This window comes from Pollicipes pollicipes, unplaced genomic scaffold (genome assembly GCF_011947565.3).
Source record: "Pollicipes pollicipes isolate AB1234 unplaced genomic scaffold, Ppol_2.1 Scaffold_4002;HRSCAF=4701_pilon_pilon_pilon, whole genome shotgun sequence".
NCBI classification, from domain to species: Eukaryota; Metazoa; Arthropoda; class Thecostraca; order Pollicipedomorpha; family Pollicipedidae; genus Pollicipes; species Pollicipes pollicipes.
The window spans coordinates 44,864,529-44,889,055 of NW_023596420.1; the positions used below are offsets into that span (position 1 = coordinate 44,864,529).

Here is a 24,527-nt window from a genome sequence, read left to right on the forward strand (position 1 = left end):
CGAAACCGAACTTGACTGCAGACCGGACCAACCAAATCAGCGCGGGCTCCTGATAGAAACGTTGTCGAACTGGATGGTGAAAACTAAGGCCAAGATTGTTTGGCAGCTCTCGTACCATCCTATATATGACGTCATGATCCCTTGACGTCATAAGATCCACCGCATAGCTGAGGGGATGAGGGTGGTCTGGTAGCCCTGGGTATGACTGCACTTGTTACGTCATATGAGAAATTGCTGTTTTGCTGTGTACCTCCGTTTTCCAACAGCTTGCAACGAAAGCCCTTCAGCTAATAATTGAGATGGCGGAGGGCGAGTTAAACGTGGATAGCCTGATTTCTCGGCTTCTAGAAGGTAACGTGGCTTGTTTTTCTGGCATAATGTGTTTGGTGTGATGTTTGTCTTTTCCTGTGCTCAAAATATTTTGCGATGTCGCGAAAATGCTGTTAAAATCACATGAGATTGTGCGTCGTTTTCGTCTCGTGAACAACAAGACTAAGTATAAACAACCATTTGATGTACCCGTTTATATGCACATGTTCTAGTTTAGATGTTTATAAGACATGAGGCCTGCTAAGCATCATTATGTGAGCTGTTTCATCAATGCAGTATGCTGGCTTGCCAAAATTTGGAGTCGCTGTTGACTCTGTGGATTGATAGGTGCATTGTTGTGTGTCTGACCTGTCTTCGATCAAGGTTGCACATGTTTGTCAACATTCCGGTGCTGTTCTGCTTAAAACCTGTCCACCAAGCCAGATTCATCAGTGGTTTTGATGGTCTGAGACTCTGAATGTGTTGCATGCATGTTCAATGCTTGTTTTATGCAGAACTTAAGGAATTGACATTGTTAACTTGAAAAATGGTCTGGTGCATCACATTCAGTTGAAGTATTGGCATTTCATGCACAAGCTGCTGATGGTGGTCAGCTCAACTTGATGCACTGAAATCAATCATGTGAGCTGAAGTTGTTCAGTGAGCATGGTTGCTATGATGGCTATGCTCAGTGTAGCTTTTTGCAGACTGGTTAATATTTAAAAAAGTGAGTTCCAAAAAGTGAATTCTAATGCACAGATTAAAAGAACTCATCGCACGAAAAGCAATGTTGTTAGTGAATGAACAGAAAAGTATCATTCACATGACTGTCAATTTTAAGGAGTAGCAAGTGGTTGAAAGAATGCTGTTTCGCCTCTTTATGCACTTTGTCATACTATTGGCTATGTTGTTAGCAACAAATCCAAAACTGCTTTTAGTTACCCTTAATCTCTGTAAATGGTTTCAAGTGATACAGGTAAATTGATTATGTATGCTGTTTCTTGAAAAGATATCTAGGTGTAGGTGCCGGAGTTGGGTGGGGGTTGGGAGTTTGGTGCGAGTTTGTCATGATGATATGTAAAGTACATATACTTTTTTGGTGTAGTGTTAGCCTTGCACCTAATTTTTATAGGTTCACCATTCATTTTAGTGCTTCAAGAAGCCCTGACTCCACCATCAAACTGAAGTTTGGCACTAGCAGCCAAATGTGCTGTGATGCTTAGAATATTCCTTACTGCCCTTGATTTCTTCAACTTAAGTGTGGCACCTGGCACTGACCATAGGCCATCCCTGTCAGGGCAGGGATGGGCATTGTTCAAAATGTGGCTCAAGCCCAATGTGCAACATATAGTTGGATGCAAGGACAGATATTCTGACAAAGTGAGTTACAAATATATCATTTTCCAAATGGTTAAGTGATAGCTAGATTTGGACTATCGGTTGAGCGCATCAAATTATCAAGTGCTATGTCAACATGTGAGAAGATATGAGAGGAAGCTCTGGTGCTGTATGTAGAGCCTCTTCCATGCTTGTGATTTTGTTGTCTACAGCCATGTAAGAAAAACAATGTGGGGAGTTGGTGTGGCCAACAGCTGATTCCATGCATGATTATAACACATTTTCATGGTGTTATATCATCATATGGCATGATATGTATTGCTGCACTTAAATGTAGTTTTAAGCCTTCTTTGATTTCTCTGCTACATCTCCTATAGTAAGGTCAGTTTCTAGGAATCTGCACCTAATGCTGCTGCTAATAGCTGAGCATCTAAACACAATGCTCTGTCTGTCTTTTTACTCCACTTGGTCTGAGAATTAATGTGCCAAGCAGAAGGTAAGCCCCAGCTTGTGCTGCCCATCACTGGCAGTGTTTGTAATTGTCCATGTGTTCCCACAGTGCAAGGATGAGGTGTTCTCTCATTGTGAGGATGATGTGTTCTCACATTGTGAGGATGATGTGTTCTCTCAGTGTGTGGATCATGTGTTTTTCTGGGGGGAGGAGGATATTTTGTCTCGGTGTGAGGATGACATGTTCCCTCAGTGCGAGGATGTCGGCCAGGCAAGTCAGTGCAGATGTCAGAGATGGAGGTGCGCAGCCTGTGCCTTAAGTCGCGTGAGATCTTCCTGCAGCAGCCCATCCTCCTGGAACTGGAAGCACCCCTGAAAATATGTGGTAAGAACACAGCACTCATGGGGTGCCTTTCTGAATCTCCTGCCGGCTTTGTGGTATTTGAACTACGCATATAATATGCAAAAGCAACGTGTCCTCATGACGGAACTCAAAGGCGCAGCTTTAGAGCACATGGCCTCCTTTGATGGGTGCAAGATGATTTATACAGATGGTTCGAAGACGGATGCAGGTGTAGGGTGCGCTTTTGTGTGTGGATCCACCACACGGTCATTCACACTGCCTTCACACGCGTCGGTCTACACTTCCGAGCTTATAGCCATTAGCAAAGCTCTCTGTTTTGTTGAAGTGGACGATAGCAATCTGCATTTAATTCTTTCCGACTCCTTGAGCAGCCTGCTGGCTGTTAGCGGCTTCTCCCCGTCGAATCCACTGGTTCAGGACATTCAATCTCGTCTTAGCTCACTGGATCGAGCAGGAAAAACGGTCGTTCTATGCTGGATCCCAAGTCACGTGGGGATATGCGGAAATGATCTTGCTGACGCGGCAGCAAAGCGCGCTACGACAGGGACTAGAATTCCCTATAACACCACTACCTGCTCAAGACATGTACCCCGCAGTGTCGCTGTTTGTGCAGAAGCGATGGCAGTTCTACTGGAACTCGCTGAGCGCCAGCAAGCTGCAGTCGGTGAAACCCCGCATTGGATTATGGCAGTCGTGCTTTCGGGACAATAGGGTGAAAGAAGTTGCCCTTTGCCGGTTACGCATAGGTCACACATATGCTACGCACCGTCACCTGCTATTGGCTGGCGACAGACCATGCTGCGGTCGATGCTCTGATCCACTGACCGTGCATCACGTACTGGTCGCTTGCCGCCACCTTACTGCAACGAGAGCGCAGTTTTTCGGACGCCACGTCCAGAGTCGCACGCTATGCGACTTTTTAGGGGGTTCTTCGAACATCGTCGGGTTTGGTAAAGTGCTCCAGTTCCTTCGCGCTGTAGATTTTCCTGTAATCTTCTCATCGTGATGCTAGGGCCAATCATCATGGCTCTATAGGGTGACCTGATTGATGCACTTCTCTGATTGACGGCTCTGCATGAATCGATAGTTATGGGCGCTGCATGACCTCTAGCAGTCGATGCGCCCTAAAACCCCAAATCATCATCAACTATGCATATATGCAGCGTGCAGAACAGTGTATGTCAAGCATTGTGTTTTGTACTTGTAGCGATCAAGTCATCATTGTCATCACCGCTACTGGGGCTTCGCAAAGCACTCAGCTGCTGAGGCTACAGCTGGTGTCACTTGCCTCTCACCGTGGCAGGACTGGCAGGCACTGCAGGATAGCCATCAAGTGATCATGATAATTGACAAGTCATGGCATGTATGGTGCAGGCTCTGACTGTAATTCTTGGCTGCAGTGAAGTGTGATGTATCGTGTCAGGACTCTACCTCTGCTCAACAGCTTGCTGACCTGACTGGCCCGACTCAAGCTTCTTAAATACCTGGTGCCATCCATCAGCATTTCAAAATGCATCCGGTAGGGTGTCCAGGATGTAAATATAAATTCATGCCACCAGAAATAAACAGCATTCCTGGTTCTCGGGCAGCTTCCTCACGCGATGCGTCGGGTCTAATCCGTCGGCCTTTGACCCCCAAACCAGACCTCTCACCAGCCTTGTGCATTAATCAAGTTGGAGGCACTTAGATACTGGGTTCACAGCTGCCCGTTTTGATACTGACTGGCCTGTATTAAGGAAGGGAAGGGGCAACAGACAAGGAACTCCAAGCTGGATGTATCACAGCACGAAAAAATTCACATCCCTGTCACCCAAGTGGCTGAATATTGAAACGTCACCCTGCGTAGCCGATACTGAATTCACCTGACTAGCCTGATATGGTCTGCACTTGGGTTATATCCTCAGGCTTGGCATGGGCATGCTCTGACCCAGCTGTGACCCAGCTGACCAGATCACCTGTTCCAGCCCACTCTGAGGTGTTGCATGTGGCTGGTGCATGGACCGCACCTGACAGCAACACCTGCTAACACCTTGAGTGGCATCCATGGCCAGGATGCGGACCTGCCGGGATCCAGTCGGCGCTCAGGCGACACCCAGTGTCGGTGCACAGACCTGACCCGACCTGACCTGCTCTGATTGCAGGCGACATCCACGGCCAGTACACGGACCTGCTGCGACTGTTCGAGTACGGCGGCTTCCCGCCCGAAGCCAACTACCTGTTCCTCGGCGACTACGTGGACCGGGGCAAGCAGTCGCTGGAGACCATCTGCCTGCTGCTCGCCTACAAGATCAAGTACCCGGAGAACTTCTTCCTGCTGCGCGGCAACCACGAGTGCGCCAGCATCAACCGCATCTACGGCTTCTACGACGAGTGTGAGCGGCGACACAGGGCTTTCTTTGTATGAGTCGCGTGAAACAAGGCTGTCCTGCGTCCAATTGTGGGGCCTTCGTGCACAGGTGGCGAAAAAGGCGTCCTGCCCTAACACCAAGCTTCCGTCTGTTGACCTGGTCATCACACTTCTGGTTGTCACAGATGTGAGGCACAGGGGATGGTGTGGCTAAAGCCATGGTTAATCGCAATCAAACAGTTAAAAATGTGAAGTTAATCACTTGTTCATCAGCTGGTTATCATGTTCCTGTTAACCACGAATCTGTAGTACAAGTAGAACGTTTGCACGCTGTGTGGAATGGCGCAGTATGCCAGTGTTTCCTAACTTATGTCAGTGTTCCATAACCCATGTCAGTGTTCGCGGTACATCTGTGTTCCCCTGATGGATATATATGGGTTTGTGTCATTGGTTTCCAGGCAAACGACGCTTCAACATTAAGCTGTGGAAGACGTTCACCGACTGTTTTAACTGTCTGCCGATCGCGGCCATCATTGACGAGAAGATCTTTTGCTGTCACGGCGGCCTGTCGCCCGACCTGCACAACATGGAGCAGATCCGGCGCATCATGCGGCCCACCGACGTGCCCGACACAGGTCAGAGGCGTGCCGACAGGTCAGAGGCGTGCCGACGCAGGTCAGAGGCGTGCCAATACAGGTCAGATACGTGCCCGACGCGGGAAAGAGACGTTCTCGACGCGGGACAGAGACGTGCCCGACACAGGTCAGATACGTGCCCGACGCGGGACAGAGACGTCCCCGATGCGGGACAGACGTGCCCGACGCAGGGCAGAGGCGTGACCGACACAGGTCAGAGGCGTGACTGACACAGGTTAGACGTCCCCGACGCGGGGCAGGGACGTGCCCAACACAGGTCAGAGACGTCCCCGATGCGGGACAGAGACGTGTCGACAGAGATCGGAGACCTGGCCAGACGTGTCCTTGCTGCCAGACGCCATGCAGCGCACTGGGCAGAGCGGTTCTGTGTACCGCAGTGTTGCCCCCTTGTTACCAGGCGCCACGCAATATATTGGGCAGGGCGGTGTCGCGCGCTCCTGTGCTGCCTCCCCGGTGTTCGCACTGAGCCGACTGGCGCCTGCCCGCCAGGCCTGCTGTGTGATCTGCTCTGGTCGGACCCCGACAAGGACGTGCAGGGCTGGGGCGAAAACGACCGGGGCGTGTCCTTCACGTTCGGCGCCGACGTCGTCTCCAAGTTCCTGAACCGACACGACCTGGACCTCATCTGCCGCGCGCACCAGGTCGGTCCCGCCGCTCCGCGCGCCGGGCACCGGTGAGGGCATCTGCGCCCCCTGAGTCCAGGGGGTGTTTCTTTGTGACGGTTAGTGTGAGCCGCGGTGCGCGGAAGTCGGCGTCGGACTGTGGGACTGATGGGCACCGGCGTGCCGCCCTTCCACGGTCAGAAGCTGGTGTGGACGAGCCGCCGGGCGCGGATGCGTGTCTCCAGACCGTCTTTGTGCTAGTTCTTGACCCAGGTGAAACGGAACTCGCCGGCGTCGTGCGTTACTCGCAGCTGGCCGCCGCGAGGCCCCCGAACCAGCACCGAACTGTCGTGGCGTTGTTCGGTGTCAGTTCGGCGCACTTGTCACCTCCGTGATCAGTGCTCTGTGACGTCAGGTGGTGGAGGACGGCTACGAGTTCTTCGCCAAGCGGCAGCTGGTGACGCTATTCTCGGCGCCCAACTACTGCGGCGAGTTCGACAACGCCGGCGGCATGATGTCCGTGGACGAGACGCTCATGTGCTCCTTCCAGGTACGTTGCGCTGAACCGGCGGTGGGCTGGCCCGTCTCCGCGCCCGAGTATGGCATGGTGGGGTGTGGCTCGGGACCGGCAGCTATTGTCGGCCCGTCACCGCGCCTGAGTGTGGCGTGATGGGGTGAGGCTCGGGACCGGCAGTTGTTGTCGGCCCGTCACCGCGCCCGAGTGTGGCGTGATGCGGTGTGGCTCGGGACCGGCAGCTATTGTCGGTCCGTCACCGCGCCCGAGTGTGGCGTGATGGGGCGCAGCTGGGGGACCGGCAGCTATTGTCGGCACGTCACCGCGCCCGAGTGTGGCGTGATGGGATGTAGCTCGGGACGGGCAGGTGGCGCTAGCCCGTCACCGCGCCCGAGTGTGGCGTGATCGGGTGGCGCTCGGGACCGGCAGGTAGCGTCGGCCCGTGACCGCACCCGAGTGTGATGTGATGGGGTGTGCCGCGCTGCGGAGAGACCAGGTGCGAGGAGCATCGTTGGCTTTAGGAGACCGTTTGTCTGTTCTTTGAATGTGTGGGGCTAAATCGCTCAAGCATTTTGGCCCCAGTTTGTTTATAAAGAACATGTGATCGAGTGCAGCTGGAACTATTTTAGGCCCTAGTGGTTGGGTTGAAATGCGTTTTACAGACGAAGCATATCCGTGTCGGCCTGTTCTGGCCACCTGATTGATCACCCTGTGGTGTCCTGGCACGGCAGATCCTGAAGCCGTCGGAGAAGAAGCCAAAGTACCAGTACGCCGGCATGGGTAACAGCCGGCCGGTCACGCCACCCAAGACGCCGCCCAAGCGCAAGTAGGCGGCAGAGCCGGGCTTCGCGCCGCCGAGGGCCGCCTCCCCAGCGGAGCGGGCGCTGGGCTGGCGTCCCGCGCTGGCGTCGGCTGTGCGGACGTGTGCGTGTGCGTGTGCGTGCACGCGAGGGGTGTCGGCCGTGGCGCAGGCGGGGTGGCCGCAGCGCCGGCGCGCGGCCGGCGCGCCGTTTTACCCGTCCGTTCGCTGCTGGTGAGGCCGCGGTCGCTTTAAGGGGCCCGTGTGGGCTGGGCGCGGCGTGGCAGCGGAGCTTCCGGCCGGGCTTGGGACGGTATGACGTGCCAGTGCGGTGCGGTGAGGCGCGTGTGGGCGGCCGGGACGTGGCTCCGCGCCGTGGAGGCGTGTGTGTGATGTTGCACCGGGCTTGGTCAGCTGGGTGGCGGCGGCCGTTTGCCGGAGCGCGCGCTCGATGGGTCACAACATGGCAGGCAGCCTGGACCGCCCCCCGCCCCGGCTGCCCGCGCTAGGTAGTTCGGGGAGTGGCCGCCGAGCGGCGATGCGTCGTGCTGGGTCTCGGTTGTGAGGTGGCCCCCAAGCTGCGTCGCACGTGTTTCATCGCCGGATTGCGGTCTGTTAGAAGCGCTCTGGTAGGCGCGCGACATGCATTGTCACCGCGTGTGTGTTAGTCACACCCGAATTTCGCTTCTGCGCCGGAGGTTCCGTTCCTGTCTCGGCTCTCCCAGTCAGGGGTCCACCGGCGTCGGCAGTTAGTTGTGTGTCCTTGTAGCATTAGTTGCACAAAGCTGTCGGTGGCTACCGTCGTTCGAGCTCTCGATTCCCGCCGGTTAACGCTGTGACTTGGGGCCCCTGCTGCGCTGAATGTGGATGCCGGTGGCCCCAGCTCTCGCTCCCGCGAGCGGGAGGGGGGAGGGGCTCTCGGGACCGTTTTGTTCTGTTCAGTCTTTGCCACGGCTGTCTGAGCCACATGTGTTTACACGTTATGTATAAAAATAAAATGTATTAGAGAAGCGCCTGAGTTTGAGTCAAGTCAGAAAGTTCAGTAGAGTTCATAAAAAAATGAAGGCGCCTAGATTCGTTGGACTCCTTTGTATCCATCGCTAAGTTTGTGTTGGTACGTGCCCTTAATCGCTGTGACGAGGTTTGTTCAGGAAATCTGGAACAGCGATGATTGACGGTTCCTTGCCTTGCGCGTGAGATGATCAGGAAAGATGGAGGACGTCTACACGGAGCATGATTGAGAGAAAAACCAGGTGCGACACTTTTGGCTTGGAAATCTGTGACGACACTCAAAGCCTTGGGTGCCATCAAAAAGTGCTTACACAGCATCGAACACACATGGCTGCTCTGACAGCGCCATTTCAATCTTGTTTGGAATTAACACGGATGGGAGCTGTGATAAATACAAGTTGCTGATTCGCATTTTAGTGCGTTAAGCCCAAGGCTGTGTGTGTGTGTCATTGGGGCTTTACGACGCACTCAGCTGCTGAGGCTATATGGCGTCGCCTGCCTCTCACCCTGGCAGGAAGGGCGGGCACCGCGGGGAATCGAACCCCGTACCTCTGGTTTCCCAGACGCGCAGTGGTTAATTAATTAAGCCCAGGGCTAAGCCCGCGTTAATTAAGCCCAGGGCTATCTAACGTTGAGCCCCCACATTCGTCACATATGCGCTATAAGCGTAATATATTGCATGCTGGGCAAGATTGCTGAGTAGTTGTTGCGGAGCAGTGTGGAGCTGGTGCACATTCGCGTCCCGCCTCCATCGCTCATTCTGCGTGTTTGTTCCATTTTTTGCTGCAGACGCTAAAGCTCATTCGTTGCGGCTATGTTGAAGATTCAGAGAATTGGTATGTTTCGTGGATAGCATGTGCTGCTGGGATGGTGTATGGATGGACTGAAAAAGTACCTACTGTACCGCGTTAATGCGAAATTCGTAACCCTAAGCTTAATGCTGAATCATCTGTGGTTGTTTATTGCTTATCATTGTTTACCTGTTTGATCAGCAGAAATGATGCTGGCTTATCTGGTATTTCAAGTCAGATTTGGTATGTTGCACATGATGATGATGATGAATGATGATCTTACAGCTGATGATGTCAGATGATGAGGGTAGAAGCCCCAGCTACAATGATGAGTTTCAGCAAATGTGGTTTTATGTTATTTCTCTTCATGCTCACCCATGTTAAGCATTGCTCAGGGCCAGTCTGTAAAATTAAAGCCACTGCACCAAGACACCTTTTATGACAGTGGTGTGCTATAGTCTACACTGAAACCTTCAAATTGTTATTGTGTGAAAGAGTTTTGGAAGTATTTTTGCCTGAAATTTTCTTCTCACTGCCATAATTTTGTGAAGCCTGGGTTAGGTTAGGTTCATTATGCCCTGTTATTGGTGATGACTGTATACAAAACTGAAAGATCTGATATGTATTTTGGCACTAGGACATATTCTCATCTCCTTCCCCTTATCCACCCTTGATTTTATCTGTCACCCCTGAGTACACAGAAAGAAACACATAGAAATCTTGGATGTCACTCATACAAAATGTGCCTGTTGTATAGCCTATGGGCTGTTTTTGTCATGCTCATGCTGGTCACATTTTAAACTGTATCCGACATCTGGCATCAGCTTTGCATGTATTAAACCTTAGCAGCCTGGGAGAAATATACCTGCACAATGAGTTAGGTGGTAATAACACCATTGACTAGCCTGCAGGACACTTTGGGTATGTCCTGATCCCTGATCAATTAGTCTTTCTAACATCATCCTGCCATTCACAGCAGCCCGGCCAAGCCTCCAGACAGTCAGGATGGCCAGCAGCCTGGCTGACTATGCCCAGTACAAGACACTGAATGTCACACAACCTGTGGAGTATGTGGTTCATGTAGAGATGAACCGGCCTGACAAGCTGAATGCTCTCAACACTGAAATGTGGAAGTAAGTAAGCTCAGGGAGTCTGCCTTGTATGCCTAATAGAGTGATATGGTTCTGGTAAACTACACAAAGTAAGAAACATGTAAACAAGTGCATAGTCCACATGTTTATATCTGGATTGTCACAGCCCATTGCACCAATTCAGCTCTGACCAGCATTGCTATGTCACAACATAATCTGCACCAGACCAGCACAAACTGCCATAACGGAAGCCTGCTCACCCTAGCAGGGACCTGGGTGTGTGCTTCCAGCAGCTGCACGAGGACGCCGAGTGCCGGTCCGTGGTGTTGGGCGGCGCCGGCCGTCTCTTCAGCTCCGGGATCGACTTTAGCGACGTGATGGCCGTTGGCAGCGTGGCTACGGGCGACGGTGACGTGTCTAGGAAGGCTTTCAAGCTGCAACGCATCATCAAGAACTACCAGGACTGGTTCACTGATATTGAAAGGGTATGTGCCACGGCAGCCAGCCGGGCATACGTTTCGGAAATACAATGCTTCGCGGATGGCGCCATTGTGGATAACTCGGTGGCTTGCTCATTTCCTAGAAAGTACCTAAGGTCTGATGTGTCATTCACTGGTGTCGGGGCTAATCTCCTAACGTGACATTTCGCTATTCTTTCAAAACCTGTGTTTCGTTCTGTGCCATCGTGAATTTCTCTGTCTGACTACTGCCCTTCTGTGTAGTGGGGTTCCCTGCCTCATCATGGCTTATCTCGCCTATCGGACAACTTTCGCGCCCCTCTTCTCCGTCGGACTGTGCCAGGGAACCCTGTCGCCGTAACAACTCACTGTAACTGCGGCTGGTCCCCTCTGACCGTGAGTGTGTGCCCGTGACCGCCAGTGTCGTAAGCCGGTGATCGCCGCCGTGCACGGCGCGTGCGTGGGCGCCGGTGTCGACATGGTGACGGCGGCCGACATCCGCCTCTGCTCCCAGGATGCGTTCTTCCAGGTCAAGGAGGTGGACATCGGTAAGTGTCGGTGCCGGGGCGGGCGCGGCGGCACGGGGAGCGCCGCCTGGCGTGATGCGGCGCACGGACGTGTGTGCTGTGTTGAAGACTGGCAACGTTGATAGCTATTGGCACTGGCACGTGAAGAAGACGTGAAAACATATGTGAAGCAGACGTGAAAACATATGTGAAGCAGACTTGAAAACAGACTTGTAAACAGACGTGAAGGCACGTGACATCAGGGTGCATAGTTTTGATGGGGAGCGACGAGAGCATGTTATGGCTCATAATCATTGTAGAATCGACATTTTAGAACGAATATATGTGTTGTTATTAGGAGTTCAATTATGGAAATCCATTCTAAGCCGAAAGCAGTTCGAATTTGTGCCTACACTCCTACTATTACGCTAGGTCATGGAATGTAAGTTCACAAGGTACAGCTGCCTGGAGAAATAGCGTTGTCAAATTGGTCACCGGTTCATTAGACCTTAAAACGAACTGTTTCCTGGCAGAAAATACGACTGCTTGCAGGCCGTATGCTAAGATAGTTGTGCAGCGTGACCTGCCGAACTGACCAAGGCCACCTGTTGCTGTCGCTTTGATAGTGCTGAAATGACATCTTACGTGGGATCACCAGGTAACTACGTCAACTGGTTTTCACCAAAATCTTGGACCAAGGCGAAAATTTTTCGCGTGATCCATTGAATTGTGGTGTGATCCGCTCACCTCTTTAAAAGCTGTTCTCCAGGCATTAAAAACACTGCTGTCTGTCCACCGTTGACGTCAGAGGCTCGCAAGGAAGGGCGCTGTGCCGCGGACAGCTCACAGCTTCTCGCTGTTTGGGGCGGCTGCTGACATCAACGCGTGTCGCAGGGCTGGCGGCGGACGAGGGCACGCTGCAGCGGCTGCCCAAGGTGATTGGCAGCCGGAGTCTGGTGAACGAGCTGTGCCTGACGGCGCGCCGGCTCGGCTCGCAGGAGGCGCTCCAGTGCGGCCTCGTCAGCCGCGTGCTCAGCGACAGACACAGGTGCGCCGGGGCTGAGGGCTCGCTGGTGGGGACGGGTGGGTGTACCGGCGCAGGGACAGGGGACAGGTGGGTGTACCGGCACAGGGACAGGGGGCAGGAGGGGGGGGGGGGGGGGGTGCTGGGGTCAGTGACGTATGGTTATCCCATGTCACATCTCTAAACGCACATTGACGTTATGGATATGTTTCGTGGTTATGGTGTTACGACGTTCCCCCATTGACTATGGATATATATGGATATATCCCGTGTTCTAAAGGCAGTCCTCCGAGGTCACCCCACATCCCTAACCCAGAGGTCCGTTGTGGCGTCCCAGCTCGATCGCCTGTCCCGCGTGCAGAAGACGCAATAATTGGGCAATCCAGAATTGGTAACCAGTGACACGGCCGGCTGTCCCCGGCCCAGTGTCGATTCTGTTGGCCTGAGCCCTACCCAGTGACAGGTACTGTAGGTGGCTGCCCTGTGCCCGGAGACCGAGTGCCATCAGTGCTGCCACCTTGTTTCAGAGACAGGTGGCGCCTTGCAGTGTTCACCGTATCTATACGAAAAAAAGCACTTATGTAAAGTGGCGATGACATTTCCATTATACTGTTAGATGATAATGAACAACAGGGATGACACAAAGAAAACTATATAGATAATTTACCTCTGAGGTCATGAACCAGTGACAAAGACTGCATAATGCTCGCAACAAGAAGAAATTTGATCGGCGCTACATGACTTCGTAGTCGAAGCGCCGGAAAGCTCCAGTTGCTATTACTAATGGTGGTTACAAAGTGCACTCATGCTCTGGAAATACTGCAATGCGTGACATTGAAAAAGGACCACATCTTGTAATCACTTTCGAAATTGATATCGGATGGAGCCATCGAGTGTGCGCAACGTGATGCTTTTTGGCGAGATACATCTTAATTTATATCTAGTGGTGCTCGTAGTATTGAAGATGCGGAACCGCCAGGAGTGTACCGCTGTTCCGAATCGCATCCGTAAGAAGTGTGCTGCAGTGGTGCATTCAGCACCCAGTGTCCAGTCTGGAACCCATTTGTCATTCACCACAAGCCGTAAAAAATAATGTGATCAAGAACACGGTCCGTTGCTGGCACGTCCTGCAACGCCGTAGCATTGTTGCTGCCGCCATCAGATTGCTTGTGCGTTTTCATCAATGCCTCTCAGTATTGTCCTTTGCAAATAGTTGGCTACTTTTCTCATTACATCTTCCCCTCCCCCTTCCCCATTTCTCCACTGAGCACCAACCCAACTTTGCCTCTCCCCAGTGTCCCCAATTAGTTTCCTGTTACATCGTGTCCTTCGTCTCGCGCTGGCCACAGCTGTGCATCGTGTCTTCGCTGCGTTGCTCCACTCCAGTCCCTTCCCCGCTTGTGACAGCCACACAGGCCTGTTGTCATGGTAACCGGCATCGCCTGCTCCTCCGCCCGTCCGCAGTCTACTGGCGGCGGCGATCAGCCTGGCAGCCACCATCGCGCAGAAGTCGCCGGTGGCGGTGCAGTCGACCAAGCAGAACCTGATCTTCTCGCGCGACCACACGGTGCAGGAGGGCCTCGACCACATGGTGGCCTGGAACGCGGCCATGCTGCAGTCGGAGGACATCATGAAGGCGGCCACCGCCTCCATGGACCGCAAGGCTCCCCCGGCCGATTTCGCCAAGCTGTAGCGATGCGGCGTTATCGCGTTGGTGGCGTGGAATGTTGGCCTAACGGCATGGCGTACAACTCAAATCCCCTCACACGTAATTTTGCTGCGCTTAGCGTAGTTGTTTTCCATGAGGCCGGCCTGTCCCACGTGGCTTCGTGTGAGATAGCAGGGTGTGAGTGCGGTCGGCTGAATGGACGCGACCGTCCCGCTCGGGTCTCTGCTGAGGCGAGAGCCGCCGTCGGCCGCCGGGGGGTGACTGACGCGGCCTCGGCGGCTCGCTCGCTCGCGCATCCCCGCGCGCCGGTCGTGGTCGAGCTCCGAGGAGGCGGACCGAACCTCGGCGTGGGTTGGGGCCGGACCGCAGCGTTTGGGGACGCTTGGGGACGCTTGGGAGTGTGGTTGGAAAACGAAGGGTAGCACCAAGTGCTGAGTGGGTATCGATCTGTGTTACCGGAATGTGATGCTCGTTGCCGCTGTGATGTGTGCGGGGGACGGGTGGAGATGATAACCATATCTAATGCATGCTTTACTGTTACCGTAACACAATGTTTTCAAGGGAATCTTCCTGATATATGTGTTCAGGTATGTTGGCCTGTGCCGCACCCAATGACGGGTGCTGCAGGTGGCTGTCCCGTACCCGGAGACCGAGTCCCGGCAGTGCTGCCACCTTGTTGCAGAGACAGGTGGCGCCCCGTAGCATGTTTATTTGACGAGGCGTGGTATACTGTCGGTTATCATAGGGCACACGGCCTGCCAGCTGGGCCCGTTCCAATGGTAACCAGCGCGAAGGCTGCCGGCCGCGGTCGTCCTTGGCAGCCCGTGGCCATGAGGGTGTCAACGATCCGTTTTGCATGCCGGATGGTGCACCGGAGTGGGCGACCTGGGTCTCATGCGAGCAAGCTGATGGCGTCCATAGGGTTTTATGAGATTTAGTGATTTAGTCTGTCCGTAACATCTGGAGGCGAGAGCTATACTGCATAAACAAAACAGAAGGTGACAATCTCAGCTATTCGTGGGCGTTTGTGGCGCCAGAAATTCAGAGCAGGTGTTAAGTGTAAAGCTTTTTTTAATGCCTGACCGCAGCGAAATAAAGGAAGTATGCAGCCACGATTAAGAGGGTGCCAAAGCCATGCACATTGGCTGGTGAGGACCGCGTAATTTCGTGGATTGGGAATAAGGAATACACGCTTACCGGAGCAACCCGAGTTTCTGCGGCATCTATTTGTCATTGGAGGTGTTTCTTGGGCTAGGAGAGTTGCTACATGTGAGTGTCTTAAATAGCATTACAAATACCAAATCAATAAGACCGTGAATTCGTTCTGAATTTCATCCATAAGTGTTGTGTCGGAATGGCGCATTGAGCGCCAGGCGTCAAGACAGGAGGCGATACATTCCACTACATACAGCAATAGAATATACTATAATCAACTACATGGCCCGTTGCTGTCATAATCTGTAGCGCCGTACCACCGTTACCACTATAATCTGATTGTTCGTGCGCTTTCATTCATGTTCCGCATCTCTTGCAGCCCCCAACTACATGGTTGATTTCCTCATTGCCGCAGTATTCCCTCCCGCTAACAATAATGATGACTCTAACCCCCCGAGGCTTTCAGTTGGTTTCCTGTTGCCTTGTGTCCTTCGCCACCCGTCGACCACAGTTATGCATCGCTTCTTCGCCGTGCTGCCCCAGCCCAGTTCCTTCACCACCTGTGACGGCCACGCAGTCCTGCACTTACGGATTCCATTGTCGCAGCACTTACCGATTCCACGCAGTCCTGCACTTACGGATTCCATTGTCGCAGCACTTACCGATTCCACGCAGTCCTGCACTTACGGATTCCATTGTCGCAGCACTTACCGATTCCACGCAGTCCTGCACTTACGGATTCCATTGTCGCAGCACTTACCGATTCCACGCAGTCCTGCACTTACGGGTTCCACTGTCGCAGCACTTACCGATTTCATTACCGCAGCATTTCCGGTTCCATTGCGAAAAAGGGTGTGTTTTTGCTGCAGCTACATGAGTGGCTAACGATAGCTAATAAGTTACGCATCAGTTGCTAACGTGCGGCGTCGTGAGATAGCTAATAATATGTGTATGACTCGTTACCTCGGAGAAATACAAGTCAGAGATGTTATTTACATTGTGAAACCACCCGTTTCGTGGTGGGTAGCGTTCCAATGCTTTCTTCAGCGCTGCAGCCCCGTCTCTTTCAGGTCTACAGCTACCTTACTGTTTGAATGTTTGTAGGCAACGGACACCATCTTGCCACTGCGATCAGATGCCTGTTCATTTTTAGAGCGCACCTTCAGTCAAAGCTTTTTGTTGTGCTTTGCACGCATTATTTAATAATTACTAAAGCGTAGGGCTTGAAGGTATTCTGTAAAGAGACGGCACAGCTGGATAAGGACCGTTTTACCCGTCCGTTCGCTGCTGGTGAGGCCGCGGTCGCTTTAAGGGGCGCGTGTGGGCTGGGCGCGGCGTGGCAGCGGAGCTTCCGGCCGGGCTGGGACGGTGTGACGTGTCAGCGCGGTGCGGTGAGGCGCGTGTGGGCGGCCGGGTTATGGCTCCGCGCTGTGGAGGCGTGTGTGTGATGTTGCACCGGGCTTGGTCAGCTGGGTGGCGGCGGCCGTTTGCCGGAGCGCGCGCTCGATGGGTCACAACATGGCAGGCAACCTGGCCCGCCCCCCGCCCCGGCTGCCCGCGCTAGGTAGTTTGGGGAGTGGCCGCCGAGCGGCGCTGCGCTGTGGTGGATCTCGGTTGTGAGGTGGCGCCCAGGCTGCGTCGCACGTGTTCAATTGTCGATTGCGGTCTGTTAGAAGCGCTCTGGTAGGCGCGCGACATGCATTGTCATCGCGTGTGTGTAGTCGCACCCGAATTTCGCTTCCGCGCCGGAGGTTCCGTTCCTGCCTCGGCTCTCCCAGTCAGGGGTCCATCGGCGTCGGCAGTTAGTTGTGTGTCCTTGCAGCATTAGTTGCACAAAGCTGTCGGTGGCTACCGTCGTTCGAGCTCTCGATTCCCGCCGGTTAACGCTGTGACTTGGGGCCCCTGCTGCGCTGAATGTGGATGCCGGTGGCCCCAGCTCTCGCTCCCGCGAGCGGGAGGGGGGAGGGGCTCTCGGGACCGTTTTGTTCTGTTCAGTCTTTGCCACGGCTGTCTGAGCCACATGTGTTTACACGTTATGTATAAAAATAAAATGTATTAGAGAAGCACCATGAGTTTCAGTTGAGTTAGCAAATTCAGTAGAGTTCACAAGGCGTGGCGGCGCCTGGATTCTTTGGACTCCTTCGTATCCATCGCTAAGGTTATGTTGATACGTGCCCTTAATCGATGTGAAGAGGTCTGTACAGGAAAGCTGGAACATCGATGATTGACGGTTCCTTGCCTTGAGCAGCGGGATGATCAGGAAAGGTGGAGGACGTCTACACGGAGCATGATTGAGAGAAAAACCAGGTGCGACACTTTCGGCTTGAAAATTTGTCACGCCACTTAAAGCATTGGGTACCATCAAAAGCTGCTTACACAGCATCGACCACACACCACTGCTCTGACAGCGCCATTTCCATCTTATTTGGGATTAACACGCATTAAAACTGTGATGATTAAAAACTGCTAATTCGGATTTTAGTGCGTTCAGCCCCCGCATTCGTCACGTATGCGCTATAAGCGTAATATGTTATGTACCGAGCTGGTGCAAATTCGCGTCTCGTCTCCATCGCCCATTCTGCTATTTTGTTTCCTTTTTTGCTGCGGACATTAAAGCTCATTCTTTGCGGCTATGTTGAAGATTCAGAGAATTGGTATGTTTCGTGGATACCATGTGCTACTGGGATGATGTATGGATAGATTGGAAAAGTACCAACTCTACCGCGTCAATTCGAAATTCGTATAACTTTAGCTTAATACTAAACCATCTGTGGTATGATCGTCTATCGCTTCTCGTTGTTTACCTGTTTGATCGGCTGAAACGATGCTGGCTTATCTGGTATTTCAAGTCATATCTGGTATGTTTCACATCATGATGATGAATGATGATGTTACAGAGGATGCGGGTAGAAGCCCTGGCTACAGTGATGATTTTCAGCAAATGTGGTTTTATGTTATTTCTCTTCATGTTCACCCATGTTTAGCATTGCTCAGGGCCGGTCTGTAAAATTCAAGCCACTGCACTAAGATGCCTTTTGTGACAGTGGTGCACTACAGTCTACACTGAAACCTTCAAATTGTTTTTGTGTGAAAGAGTTTTGGAGGTAACCTTGCCTGAAATTGTCTTCTCACTGCCATGCTTAATTGAGGCCTGGGTTGGGTTCATTATGCCCTGTTATTGGTGATGACTGTGTACAAAACTGAGAGATCTGATGTGCAGCATACATGGTCTGAAATGTCACCAGAATGTCACTTATGCTATTTATGTTCAGAGTAACATGCATACTTTGCATTTTGGCACTAGGGCATCTTATCTCCTTTCCCTTATCCACTCTTGGTTTTATCTGTCACCCCTGAGCACATGGAAAGAAACACAGAAACCTTGGATGTCACTCATGCAAAATGTACCTGTTTTATAGCTGATGGGCTGATTTTGCCGTGCTCATGTTGGTTGCATTTTTTAACTGCATCCAACAGCTGGCATCAGCTCTGCATGTATTTAACCTTAACAGCCTGGGAGAGATATACCTGCACAAAGAGTTGGGGGGGGGGGGGGGGGGGGGGGGGGGGGGGTAATTATGCCATTGACTAGCCTACAGGACACTTTGGCTATGTCCTGATTCCTGATTTAGTAGTCTTTCTTACATCATCCTGTCATTTACAGCAGCTCGGCAAAGCCTCCAGACAGTCAGGATGGCCAGCAGCCTGGCTGACTATGCCCAGTACAAGACACTGAATGTCACACAACCCGTGGAGTATGTGGTTCATGTAGAGATGAACCGGCCTGACAAGCTGAATGCTCTCAACACTGAAATGTGGAAGTAAGTAAGCTCAGGGAGGCTGCCTTGTATGCCTAATAGAGTGATATGGTTCTGGTAAACTACACAAAGTAAGAAACATGTAAACAAGTGCATAGTCCACATGTTTATATCTGGATTGTCACAGCCCATTGCACCAATTCAGCTCTGACCAGCATTGCTATGTCACAACATAATCTGCACCAGACCAGCACGAACTGCCATAACGGAAGCCTGCTCACCCTGGCAGGGACCTGGGCGTGTGCTTCCAGCAGCTGCACGAGGACGCCGAGTGCCGGTCCGTGGTGCTGAGCGGCGCCGGCCGCCTCTTCAGCTCCGGGATTGACCTCAGCGACCTGATGGCCGTTGGCAGCGTGGCTATGGGCGACGGTGACGTGTCTAGGAAGGCTTTCAAGCTGCACCGCACCATCAAAAACTACCAGGACTGGTTCACTGATATTGAAAAGGTATGTGCCACGGCAGTCAGCCGGGCATACGTTTCGGAAATACAATGCTTCGCAGACGGCGCCATTGTGGATAACTCGGTGGCTTGCTCATTTCCTAGAATGTACCTAAGATCTGATGTGTCATTCGATGGTGTCGGGGCTAATCTCCTAATGTGACATTTCCCTATTCTTTCAAAACCTGTGTTTCTTTCTGTGCCATCGTGAATTTCTCTGTCTGACTACTGCCCTTCTGTGTAGTGGGGTTCCCTGCCTGATCATGGCTTATCTCGCCTATCGGACAACTTTCGCGCCCCTCTTCTCCGTCGGACTGTGCCAGGGAACCCTGTCGCTGTAACAACTCACTCTAACTGCGGCTGATCCCCTCTGACCGTGAGTGTGTGTCCGTGACCGCCAGTGCCGTAAGCCGGTGATCGCCGCCGTGCACGGCGCGTGCGTGGGCGGCGGCGTCGACATGGTGACGGCGGCCGACGTCCGCCTCTGCTCCCAGGATGCGTTCTTCCAGGTCAAGGAGGTGGACATCGGTAAGTGTCGGTGCCGGGGCGGGCGCGGCGGCACGGGGAGCGCCGCCTGGCGTGATGCGGCGCACGGACGTGTGTGCTGTGTTGAAGACTGGCAACGTTGATAGCTATTGGCACTGGCACGTGAAGAAGACGTGAAAACATATGTGAAGCAGACGTGAAAACATATGTGAAGCAGACTTGAAAACAGACTTGTAAACAGACGTGAAGGCACGTGACATCAGGGTGCATAGTTTTGATGGGGAGCGACGAGAGCATGTTATGGCTCATAATCATCGTAGAATCGATATTTTAGAACGAATATGTGTTTTGTTATTAGGAGTTCAATGATGGGAATCCATTCTAAGCCGAAAGCAGTTCGCATTTGTGCCTACACTCCTACTATTATGCTAGGTCATGGAATGTAAGTTCACAAGGTACAGCTACCTGGAGAAATAGTGTTGTCAAATTGGTCACCGGTTCATTAGACCTTAAAACGAACTGTTTCCTGGCAGAAAATACGACTGCTTGCAGGCCGTATGCTAAGATAGTTGAGCAGCGTGACCTGCCGAACTGACCAAGGCCACGTGTTGCTGTCGCTTTGATAGTGCTGAAATGACATATCTTACTTGGGATCACCAGGTAACTTTGTCAACAGGTTTTCACCAAAATCTTGGACCAAGGCGAAAATTTTTCGCGTGATCCATTGAATTGTGGTGTGATCCGCTCACCTCTTTAAAAGCTGTTCTTCGGGCATTAAAAACACCGCTATCTGTCCACCGTTGACGTCAGAGGCTCGCAAGGAAGGGCGCTGTGCCGCGGACAGCTCACAGCTTCTCGCTGTTTGGGGCGGCTGCTGACATCGACGCCTGTCGCAGGGCTGGCAGCGGACGTGGGCACGCTGCAGCGGCTGCCGAAGGTGATTGGCAGCCGGAGTCTGGTGAACGAGCTGTGCCTGACGGCGCGCCGGCTCGGCTCGCAGGAGGCGCTCCAGTGCGGCCTCGTCAGCCGCGTGCTCAGCGACAGACACAGGTGCGCCGGGACTGAGGGCTCGCTGGTGGGGACGGGTGGGTGGACCGGCACAGGGACAGGGGACAGGTGGGTGTACCGGCACAGGGACAGGGGGGGGGGGGGGGGCTGGGATCAGTGACAAATGGTTGTCCCATGTCGCATCACTAAATGCTTATTGGCGTTATGGACGTATCCCGTGGTTATAACGTTATGATGTTCCCCCATTGACGTTATGGATATAACTGAACATATCCTGTATCCTGAAGGCTCCTCCAAAGAAAACCCAAATCCCTAATCCAAACATCCGTTGTGGCGTCCCAGCTCGATCGCCTGTCTCGCGTGCAGAAGCTGCAACAGTTGGATGGTGCGGGTTTAATGACCAGTTGACGTTATGGATATATATGAACATGTCCTGTATCCTGAAGGCTCCTCCAAAGAAAACCTACATCCCTAATCCAGACATCCATTGTGGCGTCCCAGTTCGATCGCCTGTCCCGCGTGCAGAAGCCACAACAATTGGATGGTGCGGGGTTAGTAACCAGTGACACGGCCCGGCGTCCCCGGTCCAGTGACGATTCTGTTGGCCTGACCCGTACCCAGTGACAGGTACTGTAAGCGGCTGTTCCGTACCCCGAGAGCGAGTTCCGTCGGTGCTGCTACCTGGATGCAGGGATAGGTGGCGCCTTGCATTGCTCATCTTATCAAAATGAATAAAAACACGTTTATATAAAGTGGCGATGACATTTCCATTATACTGTTAGATGATAATGAACAACAGGGATGACAAAAAGAAAACTAAATAGATAATTTACCTCTGAGGTCATGAACCAGTGACAAAGGCTGCATAATGCTCGCAACACAAAATAAGTGATTTGATGGGCATTATATCACTTCGTAGTCAAAGCGCCGGAAAGTCCCAATTGCTATTACTGCTTGTTAAAAAGTGCCTCATTCTCCGCAGACACCGCGATGTATGACACCGAAAAAGAATCACATCTTGCAATCACTTGAAAATGATGTCGGATACAGCCATCGAGTGTGCGCGATAGAATTATTTTTTAGTGAAATTTGTAGAAATGTATCGCAGTGTGGTTCGTAGTATGTAAAATACGGAACCGCCGGGAACGTACCGCTCTTCCCAATCGCATCCATCAGAATTGTGCTGCAGTGGCGCATTTAGCTCCCTGTGTCCAGGCTGGAACCCACGTATCATTCACTACAAGCCGTAAAAATGAATCCAGTAAACAACACGTCTGTTGTTTGCGTGTCCGTTGTAGCATTGTAGCCGCCGCCATCCGATTGCTGGTGTGTTCATGATTATTTCGCAATATTGTCCTTTCCAATTTTTTGGCTAATTTCCTCATTGAGTCCTCCCCTCCCCCCCCCCCCCCCGCCGCTCTACTGTACATCAACGCGACTGCTCTCCCCAGGGTTCCTAATTAGATTCCTGTTACGTCGTGTCCTTCGTCTCGCGCTGGCCACAGCTGTGCATCGCACCTTCGCTGCGTTGCTCCACTCCAGTCCCTTCCCCGCTTGTGACAGCCACACAGCCCTGTTGTCATGGTAACCGGCATCGCCTGCTCCTCCGCCTGTCCGCAGTCTACTGGCGGCGGCGATCAGCCTGGCAGCCACCATCGCGCAGAAGTCGCCGGTGGCGGTGCAGTCGACCAAGCAGAACCTGATCTTCTCGCGCGACCACACGGTGCAGGAGGGCCTCGACCACATGGTGGCCTGGAACGCGGCCATGCTGCAGTCGGAGGACATCATGAAGGCGGCCACCGCCTCCATGGACCGCAAGGCTCCCCCGGCCGATTTCGCTAAGCTGTAGCGATGCGGCGTTGTCGCATTGGTGGCGTGGAATGTTGGCGTAACGGCATGGCGTACAACTCAAATCCCCTCACACGTAATTTTGCTGCGCTTAGCGTAGTTGTTTTCCATGAGGCCGGCCTGTCCCACGTGGCTCCGTGTGAGATAGCAGGGTGTGAGTGCGGTCGGCTGAATGGACGCGACCGTCCCGCTCGGGTCTCTGCTGAGGCGAGAGCCGCCGTCGGTCGCCGGGGGGTGACTGACGCGGCCTCGGCGGCTCGCTCGCTCGCGCATCCCCGCGCGCCGGTCGTGGTCGAGCTCCGAGGAGGCGGACCGAACCTCGGCGTGGGTTGGGCCGGACCGCAGCGTTTGGGGACGCTTGGGGACGCTTGGGAGTGTGGTTGGAAAACGATAGGTAACGCCAGGTGCTGAGTGGTTATCTATCTGTGTTACCGGAATGTGATGCTCGTTGCCGCTGTTGTGTGTGCGGGTGACGGAGGGAGATGATAGCCATATCTGATGCCGTGCACTACCGTTGCCGTAACACAATGTTTTCACGGGAATCTTCCTGATACGTGAATTCAGGTCTGTGATTGTGGTCCGATTCCGCCACTATTGGGATTCAGATTAGCACTCAGTCGTGGCAACCAACCGATTCCATTGCGGAAAACGCATATGTATTGGGCCGTTGCCACATGTTTGCGTGATCATAACAAACTTGGCGTCCGCTGCGGACGTACAGCGTCTAAGATAGCCAGCAATAATGCTTGTATGGTTTGCTGACTCGGGAAATACAGATCAGAGACTCAGGAATACAGTCCTTACTTGTGTTGCGGGCTTCACGGCTCCGTCCTGGGTTACCATTTAATGCTCTCGGCATGTCGGCAGCTTCGTCTTTTTCAGACATACAGCTAGCTCTCTGTTCAGATGTTTGTGGATGACGGTTATCACCACTGCCATCATCAGAGGCCTGTGGATTTTGGGAAGGCGTCGTCAGTCCAAAGGCTTATGTTGTGCTTGGTACGTGTTTTAAAGCGTGATGCTGTTCTTTAACGTCACATGGACAGGCTGTCGGACGATGCAGCTGGATAGTGACCCGTCAGTTTGCTGTCGCTCCTATATTGCCGTGGGCTGAATTGCCTGACAAACGTTAGCTGAGATACCCGTGAAAGTGCACGCTGCTATCTGGATTAGTATGTTGCGGCGCAGCATACCAGGGCGGGGGGGGGGGGGGGGGGGGTGGGGGGCAGTGTGCTGTCGCCGACGGCTTTTTGGGAGGCGGCGCCTCGCCGTCACGTAACGCGCTGGCGGTGGCCGGACCAGGCCTTTCCTAGGGGTGGCCGGAGCCGGTAGCCGTCGCGCCGCCGGCGTGGCCGAGGTGGCCGCCACCGCCTCGGGCCACGCGCCGACGGTATTGCCGCGACGGCTGGAGCTGGTGATCAGACTGGACCGGACCGTCTCATGCCGCTTTAGAATGATGCCGGTCCCAGCGAGTACATGCGCCGTCAACTGGTCGAAGGGCTTTGCAAAGGTCAGGCTCTGCGCTGTGCGCGATGCCGGCGGCGCCGAGCGGGTCGCCGAAGTGCCGGCCCATCGGGACGACTGGTCGGCGTCTTGGCCCAGTAGGGGTGCGAGCGGACGCTGGGGCACGGCACGCTCGGGATGCGCCGCGAGTCCTCGCGCTCGCCTGCCGGACGGAGGTGGCGGGCGCCGAGTCACGGCTTGCGGCGGGTTGAGGCTGGGCTGACGGCGGTCACCGCGTCCGGGGGACGAAGGCACGGACGGCGTATAACGGAGCTATCATTGCGCACCAGCAGGGCGTAGGTGTATGTCGTCCATACGGTAAGAAATGCGGATGCACATGG

At 53.3% G+C, this 24,527-nt stretch overlaps 3 protein-coding genes across 5 annotated transcripts; all 3 read left to right on the forward strand.

Annotated features, from left to right (window-relative positions):
• Nucleotides 1-196: 196 nt before the first annotated feature.
• On the forward strand, nt 197-8,388 carry LOC119093171 (serine/threonine-protein phosphatase PP1-beta catalytic subunit). Its single transcript, XM_037216085.1, has 7 exons — nt 197-351; nt 2,351-2,482; nt 4,603-4,833; nt 5,267-5,443; nt 5,954-6,105; nt 6,482-6,616; nt 7,312-8,388. Exons 1-7 carry the CDS (start codon nt 300-302, stop codon nt 7,408-7,410), a joined length of 978 nt encoding a protein of 325 aa, XP_037071980.1. The 5' UTR covers nt 197-299; the 3' UTR covers nt 7,411-8,388.
• Nucleotides 8,389-9,080: 692 nt separating this feature from the next.
• On the forward strand, nt 9,081-15,203 carry LOC119093172 (delta(3,5)-Delta(2,4)-dienoyl-CoA isomerase, mitochondrial). Of its 2 annotated transcripts, none has more exons than XM_037216086.1 (6): nt 9,081-9,226; nt 10,158-10,314; nt 10,538-10,757; nt 11,152-11,278; nt 12,131-12,284; nt 13,725-15,203. In XM_037216086.1, the coding sequence occupies exons 1-6, from the start codon at nt 9,205-9,207 to the stop codon at nt 13,951-13,953; spliced, it is 909 nt and encodes a 302-aa protein (XP_037071981.1). In that variant the 5' UTR covers nt 9,081-9,204; the 3' UTR covers nt 13,954-15,203. The 2 variants fall into 2 exon arrangements, with proteins under 2 accessions (XP_037071981.1, XP_037071982.1); XM_037216087.1 differs by having other exon boundaries at nt 10,541-10,757.
• Nucleotides 15,204-17,628: 2,425 nt separating this feature from the next.
• Nucleotides 17,629-22,974, forward strand: LOC119093174 (delta(3,5)-Delta(2,4)-dienoyl-CoA isomerase, mitochondrial). Of its 2 annotated transcripts, none has more exons than XM_037216089.1 (6): nt 17,629-17,738; nt 18,752-18,905; nt 19,132-19,348; nt 19,743-19,869; nt 20,724-20,877; nt 22,456-22,974. In XM_037216089.1, the coding sequence occupies exons 1-6, from the start codon at nt 17,717-17,719 to the stop codon at nt 22,682-22,684; spliced, it is 903 nt and encodes a 300-aa protein (XP_037071984.1). In that variant the 5' UTR covers nt 17,629-17,716; the 3' UTR covers nt 22,685-22,974. The 2 variants fall into 2 exon arrangements, with proteins under 2 accessions (XP_037071984.1, XP_037071983.1); XM_037216088.1 differs by having other exon boundaries at nt 18,749-18,905; nt 22,456-22,973.
• Nucleotides 22,975-24,527: the final 1,553 nt, after the last annotated feature.

Bases quoted from the DNA above. Each gene is read 5' to 3' on its own strand.
- LOC119093172 (XM_037216086.1), top strand. From the start codon at position 9,205: ATGTTGAAGATTCAGAGAATTG. The intron at 10,315-10,537 runs GTAAGTAAGCTC...TGCTCACCCTAG, and splicing joins CTCAACACTGAAATGTGGAA to CAGGGACCTGGGTGTGTGCT. The intron at 10,758-11,151 runs GTATGTGCCACG...CGTGACCGCCAG, and splicing joins GGTTCACTGATATTGAAAGG to TGTCGTAAGCCGGTGATCGC.
- LOC119093171 (XM_037216085.1), top strand. From the start codon at position 300: ATGGCGGAGGGCGAGTTAAACGTGGATAGCCTGATTTCTCGGCTTCTA. The intron at 352-2,350 runs GTAACGTGGCTT...ATGTTCCCTCAG, and splicing joins GATTTCTCGGCTTCTAGAAG to TGCGAGGATGTCGGCCAGGC. The intron at 5,444-5,953 runs GTCAGAGGCGTG...CCTGCCCGCCAG, and splicing joins CACCGACGTGCCCGACACAG to GCCTGCTGTGTGATCTGCTC.
- LOC119093174 (XM_037216088.1), top strand. From the start codon at position 17,717: ATGTTGAAGATTCAGAGAATTG. The intron at 18,906-19,131 runs GTAAGTAAGCTC...TCACCCTGGCAG, and splicing joins CTCAACACTGAAATGTGGAA to GGACCTGGGCGTGTGCTTCC. The intron at 19,870-20,723 runs GTAAGTGTCGGT...CGCCTGTCGCAG, and splicing joins GGTCAAGGAGGTGGACATCG to GGCTGGCAGCGGACGTGGGC.